The 6,882-nt window shown below is 39.5% G+C and overlaps 1 protein-coding gene across 1 annotated transcript; it reads left to right on the plus strand.

The window, feature by feature from the left end:
* The first annotated feature begins 2,041 nt into the window (after positions 1-2,041).
* Positions 2,042-5,223, plus strand: LOC147630706 (RNA-binding (RRM/RBD/RNP motifs) family protein). Its single transcript, XM_086810666.1, has 7 exons — positions 2,042-2,257; positions 2,668-2,690; positions 2,783-2,869; positions 3,511-3,625; positions 3,722-3,871; positions 4,614-4,668; positions 4,744-5,223. The coding sequence occupies exons 1-7, from the start codon at positions 2,255-2,257 to the stop codon at positions 4,980-4,982; spliced, it is 672 nt and encodes a 223-aa protein (XP_086666792.1). The 5' UTR covers positions 2,042-2,254; the 3' UTR covers positions 4,983-5,223.
* The last annotated feature ends 1,659 nt before the right edge of the window (positions 5,224-6,882 follow it).

Below are 6,882 nucleotides of genomic sequence, written 5' to 3' on the forward strand. Positions count from 1 at the left end.
CATCAAAAATAGATGTAAGAGACCACACCAATAGTAAAACTCATTATTGGTTCTTAATCCTAAAAATCTAAAAGTTTTTAATTACCATAAATCTCTTGGTTGAAGCAATATGACTTGGACATCTCCTCATGACCCTTATCCACCCTGAAAACTTCTACGACTTATCTCGGAATGTATTCGACTAGCTTGTTTAACAAAATCCCAATTTATTATAGATGTTGCTACGAAGTTTCAACAATAAATCGGAGGATGAATGGTCAAAAATCTAGACACAGGATCACAAAGAGTGCTTCGTCATACCTATTGGCAACACCAGAGTCTTTACTCCTAACATCCATTTTGTTGAATTTTAAAATCGAATGTAGATGCTATTTTTCTCTCCTTAAAAAATATTTGATGTTAATAAAAGTTTATACATCATATTAATAGAGAGGATATAGATCCAAGCTTAATAAATATGCTTTTAGAGTATGAAATTGTTTTGCCAGAATATTCCAACAATGTTGACAACACAAACGATATATGTATACTTTGAGACTTTTCTCATTCTAATATTTATTCTTTATAAAGTTTCAGCTATGGAAGATTTACCAAAACATCCCACTATCTAAGACTAAATTAACTCTCTTCATGCGTTCTTATATAAAGAACGAGAACTTTGAGAGGAATTTGAGGAAAAAGCTTTAAAATGATTGAGGAGAAGCAATAACAATCAAACAAGAAAAGTTAACAAATTTAAGAAAACAGACATGCATGACCCCACTAACAATAAAGAGTCTAAGAACTGTGTCGCAACATGTTACAAATGTCGTCAAGAAGGACATTATGCTAGATGCTATTCAGTGAAAAAGAAGAACAATCTCTTTCTTGTATGCACAACAACCAACGACAAAATATCTCAAGCAAGAGGGTATCATCAATGATACGCTATTAAACAGTGGAGGTATGTATTCACTTCTTTTTGAAAATAGCTCATATTTGTTTTTGCACTTGTTTAATTATTTCTAGATCGTAAAGTTCTAGATAGTAAACCTTAGCAAATCCAGTTCTAACCCTAAGACTTGGTTAAATTGTTTCTGCATAATTGTTTATATTTGTTTCTCCATTTGTTTAATTATTTCTAGATCGTAAAGATCTATATAGTAAACCTTAGCAAACTCTCAGCAAACCATAGTTCTAAGCCTAAGACTTAAAAAATTGTGTAAGTGAGGAAACATTTAGCATCCACAGACCCTTATAACCAAAAATTAGTACTATCATACTTCAAGATTGTAAAGTTCTAGATACTCAACCTTAGCAATTAGTACTATTATACTTCAAATTAATTCAAGCAAGCCCGATTCATCAAGAATAAGAATCCTAATACCAGTTGACAAGTATTGTTTAATAAATAAAACTAAGATAGATAAATCTAATTCAAGTGATACTGTTAAAGGTTTAAGATTAGCTCAAGACATATATCAAATTCATAGACCTAATCCATTTGTTTAATTATTTCTAGATCGTAAAGATCTAGATAGTAAACCTTAGCAAACCACAGTTCTAAGCTCAAGACTTAGTTAAATTGTGTAAGTGAGGAAACATTTAGCATCCACAGACCCTTATAACCATCATACTTGAAAATCGTAAAGTTCTAAATACTAAACCTTAGCAAACCACAGTTCTAAGCTTAAGACTTAGTTAAATTGTGTGAGTGAGGAAACATTTAGCATCCATAGACTCTTATAACTAGAAATTAGTACTATTATACTTCAACTTAATTCAAGCAAGCCCAATTCATCAAGAATAAGAATCCCATGCCAAAATTGAACCAAGAAAACTTACCTTTTCGCGTATCCTCTACATCAACTAGTTGAAAGGCAAATGATACGCTGAGGTGGAGCATTGCGCCTCTACGAGAAGGCAAATTATACAAGAGAATGACCTGGAGCATTGTAGTGTAGTATTGTCAAGAGGGCCTCTATGCTGCCTTCTGTTGATATATATATTTTTTAAAATATAAAAAAGCAGTCAGGCTATAAAATTCGTAATCTCCTCTCCTTAAACCAAACCGTCCATTTCATCCACGACTTACAACTTACAATTGAAATGCGGACGTGATCCATTTATGAAACACAGGGAAACCACATGTGTGCCTTCGTGTTTCCAGACTTCTTAGCACTTTAAACGTTAGGGTTTCCGCTTCTGCGCAGAGTTTTTTGACATTCCTACTCGGCGCCACACTGACAAACGCTCGTTTCTCCGTCGGCCTGCCATGGTAAGCCATCCGATCGCTGTTGTCTGTGCTTTTCTCGTCTTCTTTTCTCGCATGTCTCTAAAGCATCTCCATGGCTTCGACTGCTCCGTGTTCCTTGTCCGTCCGTCGGGAGATGGTCGACATGGTTTTCCCTGAGTCTTTTCAGCTTTGTTTCGTCCCTCGCAGACGTGAAATTGTCCCAGTTGTTCTGTCCGTTGTCATAGCCATCAAGTTTTCTGTTCATTTGGTCCATTTCCATGGTCTATTCCAACCTGTTTCATTGTTTGTCAAATCCATATGCAAATTCAGACGTTTTTCTTTCTGTTTTGGTCCATGTCCATTGCTTTTCTATAGCATTGTTTGGCGTATTAGATTTTTCGGTGCATTCGTAGATCTAATTTTCCCCTGCTATGGCTTCTTTCCCAATGTAGGGAGACTCTCCAAGGCGTGGGAGGTGAGCCACACAGACTGTCTTTTGGAACCATTCTTTTGTCATTGCTATGTTTTGAGTACATATGAAGGCTCTCTTTTCCTTTTTTGTTTCAGGTACTCGGAATCGCCTTCACCTAGACGAAGGTATTCAAGATCAAGAAGTCCAGTGAGACGTTATGCCTCCAGAAGCCCTGCCAGAAGGTAAGCCTGCTTTTGGTTTCGCTGTCAGGTCTTTGAACTTTGCCCTTTTCGGAGCTGGGATCACGCACAGAACCTGCAGCCCTCAAAAGTTGAATGTTTTGACTAATTTTACACCTTGAGGCCACTAGATCCAGAATGGTCAGTCTGGATTAGTTTCCTGTCCGTTTTTTTGTGAGGTTATGTGGGCTGTAGCCTAAGTATTTGGCATTTTTATGTCGTCTTGTGCATTCTGTCGTCTGCAACAGGCAAGCATCTTTTGCCCTCTCCATGGCTGGCATCCCCTCCTTCGGGGACAATTTCTCTAGGTCTTTTATTCCTTCTTCTGTCAGAGTTATGTGTATGCTAGGTTTGTCCTGTCCTTGAAAAGTTAGGCATTTGGATGGCAGTTTGGCAGGCTTTCTGCCAGGTTTTATCGTTTCCTCGTCTTCTCGAGGAGGTATTTTTTTTTGTTTAATGCCTGCTTTGTTTTGTTTTTATTCCTCCATTCCATGGGTTCTCCTGTTTACTTTGCAAATTACTTGTTTTGTTTTTATTCTTCCATTCCTTGTGTTCACTTGCTTCATTACTATTGGTTTTATGGATGTAAGCCTTCCTAGTCATGATGTTTAAAGGTGGTCACTGGATATTTGGTTTCTGTGCAGAGAGAATGGGAACAATGAAGAGGCTATTAATCCTGGCAACAACCTTTATGTCACTGGTCTTTCAACCCGTGTAACAGAGAAGGATTTAGAGGAACATTTTTCACGTGAGGGAAAGGTATGGTATGGCTTTTATGGTTTGCCTCAAAAGTAGCTTTTCATAAAAGTTGTTAGGCTAAGTTGAACACTTCTCTAATTCCTGCACATGGTTCAGGTCACCGAGTGTAGGCTGGTGGTGGATCCTCGGTCTCGTGAATCCAGGGGTTTTGGCTTTGTGACAATGGAGACACTTGATGATGCGGAGAGATGTATCAAGTATTTGAATCGATCTACATTGGAGGGCCGAATCATAACTGTAGAGAAGGTGAGCTCCAACTATAGTTGGAAGGATGAGAAGCAGGACCACACAGCTGTCTGGATAAGTTAGATCAAATGATTGTTTCTTGCAGTTGCTAATTTTATTTGCTTCGTCTTTGGAACGGTGGGTCGCTCAGAAATAAGGTGTTATCAGGGCCCTCCCCTGCAGCATCAGTTCCCCCAATTTTTAAATTTCTGCATCGGCTCGTAAGGAATCAGCAACACGAGCAAGGCTTCCTTTCTCAAATATACCTTTCGAGTCATTGTGATGTTAGAAGTGTTGGTGCTGGGCTCTGCTTCGGCATGTAATCTTTATCATCTACAGCATCAATTGAAACTTGTAGCGCTAAACTTCCCCCCTCAAGCTCTTGCCGAAAGCAAATGCTGACACCAAAATCTGCAGCAGCCTTTACTGCTGAAATCGAGTCCTCCCCCCTCCCCCTCTAAGAGTGCCTTTATCGAATGCGAGTTTTCCATTGCGAATGATGAATGGTTGGTAAGGTTGCTACAGAATACTAGCGTCAGCTGTATATTTAAATTAGGAGTCATGACCCATGTCTTGTTCATAACAAAGCCCTGCTATGCATCGATAGAAGGCCTGCTTGTTAGTGTAAGCTCTTATGTTTTAGTCTAATCAGTCTGAACTCTAGCTTTTGTGAGGAATTACTTGGCATCCAAATACTTTTCCTGTTCCTAATCTCTAAATTGGTCCAAATTTCAGTTCATTAATTATGCTTTTGATGCTACAGGCTAAGCGGAAAAGGGCAAGGACTCCTACCCCTGGTGCATACCTTGGTGTGCGAGGTATGTGGTGTCTCTAAATCCTCTGTTACCAGTATGCCAAGTTTCTCACTAGTTAATGAGGGGTGGTTTTTGCAGCTGCTTTGCGTGGCAACTCACGAAGCTATGGCCGTGACTATGATCGGGATCGGGATCGTGATCGCGATCGCGATCGAGACAGCTACAGCTCTAGGCGATCCCCCCGCTATTCCCCATACCGAGGCAGTCGGGAACGTGACTGGGAACGTGAGCGAGAACGATCTCCTCGGTATTCACGCAGAGGTAGCTATGGACGGGATAGGTCACACTCTCCACAGTATTCACCTTACCGGCGTTAATGCCTCCTGGGCATTTGTATCAACATGGCTTGGGGTGAAAATCTATGGACCCTTTTTTTTGGGAATAGAGCTTTGAGATGTGGTTGTAATTTTGCAGTCTTTAATGTTTTGTTGGTACTCATTATAGCTTGCTTTCATTGAAAAGATCCAGGGAACAAGATGCTTGTTTATGCATCTCAAAACTCATGTTATTGAATCTGTATTTTTTAGCTAAAGTTTTTCGGATGCCTTTTCCTACCAATCACTGCTGGTGAGGTTTTATCTGTACTTAGGCATGTGCTCAGTTTCTTTTAGGCTTCATTGGTTACAAACTTTATCCTTGTCCCAACTTTAATGTCCTTTCACCTCTAAGTCTAGCTTTTGCCTCCTTTCTAACTAATCACTCATAATTTCAAAGATGGACAGTGATAAGCTGCATGAGAGGCGCATGCCATCTTATGTCTGCAACCTGGTTTAGTTGTTTTTGTGGTTCTGTTTCTGACCTCTGTGTCTAGTTTTTACCTCCCTTACTAGTCTCTCATATTTTCAAAGATGTATAGTGTGAAGCTGCTTGAAAGGCTTGTTATGTTTTATGTTCTCTAGTGCGCTGCTACTTGCGATGTGCTGCTTTAAGAAGGAAGCTTGTCTAGTCCATTGATTGGCTCACTTAGAGGGTCAGCTGTGTCAGATCTTGGTCCCTTTTTTTAATGTCCTCATATTTTGTCTTGTGGGTCAAAAAGACCAAGATTAATAAGCCTTCCCTTCATATTTATGCATGTGCTAGGCCTACACTACCATCAGCGAAGAATAGAGATTTCTGTCATTCATAGAAAAACATTTAGATGTCCCCCCCCCCCCCCCCCTCTTTCTCTCTCTTCCCCCCCCCTCTTATAGATTGTAATTGTAAACCGTGTGCATATATACTAGGTTTACAAGTGTACAAAAGCCAAAAGACTAGGTAGCTCAACAGGGATAGATTTCTATTTAACAAGCTTTCCTTGCGTATTTATGCATGTGCCCTATAGTACCATCAGCGAAGAACGGGTTTCTCCTTAAGAGGCTCCAAGACTCATGTCATTCATAGAAAAAAAAGCTAGAGGTCTTTTTCTCTCCAAAGATTGCGCTATAAGAATAGTTGGGAAAAGTTTGAGTAGACCTGCGGGATTCTCCAAGGGAAAGGCTTCATGACAGGGTGATAGGTATATTTTATTTTTTCCATAGATTGTAACGACAACCCGAGTCCATATATATTGTGTTGTCTAACCTAATAGGGCCCCATAATGAATGAAAAACTAAAATGGGTTAATTAGTCAAGTAGATCTTTTTTTTTTCTTTTCTTTAAAGTAGTTGTAAACTTTTTATCATACATTGACTCAGCACGGAAAAGCCACGGCTTTCCCCCAACTCTATCAGCCTCAACACAAAAAGCCGTATACATGAGAGAGCTCAGTCGTATTATACTGGAGTGAGATATGCAGGAGTTTTTGCTTGAATGGCACGGTGGCTTCCTCTTGCATGCAGGTCAGCCACCTCTCTCTACCCAATTCTCTCCTGTACCATGTCCTAGCCAAAAACGACCAAGAAGCAGCTTTATTGCCATTGAGCACTATGTTTTTTTAGGTGCATTAGATTTATATCATGCTTTTTGAAAAAAAGCATCTCTCAATTTAGAAAGAGGAAGACAAAAATAAAACCTTACATATTTTTATATTTGTGATGACAAATTCTCATGGATTCAAAAATGAGAGACATACACACAAGAGAGCCCTAAAGACCTTGTTGATTAGGGTTTCAAGAAGAGAGAGAGAGAGAGAGATGAACTCTCTGTAGAGATCCCAAATACTTTGTTCTGCATGGAGACATGTCCTCAACTTTTCGCCGATGAACTCTGTGTAGAGATCCCATATACTTTGATCTGCAT

This window comes from Cibotium barometz, chromosome 16 (assembly GCF_041138505.1).
Source record: "Cibotium barometz isolate CiBa-2024 chromosome 16, ASM4113850v1, whole genome shotgun sequence".
NCBI classification, from domain to species: domain Eukaryota; kingdom Viridiplantae; phylum Streptophyta; class Polypodiopsida; order Cyatheales; family Cibotiaceae; genus Cibotium; species Cibotium barometz.

Bases quoted from the DNA above. Each gene is read 5' to 3' on its own strand.
- LOC147630706 (XM_086810666.1), top strand. The intron at 2,870-3,510 runs GTAAGCCTGCTT...GTTTCTGTGCAG, and splicing joins TCCAGAAGCCCTGCCAGAAG to AGAGAATGGGAACAATGAAG. The intron at 3,626-3,721 runs GTATGGTATGGC...CACATGGTTCAG, and splicing joins ATTTTTCACGTGAGGGAAAG to GTCACCGAGTGTAGGCTGGT.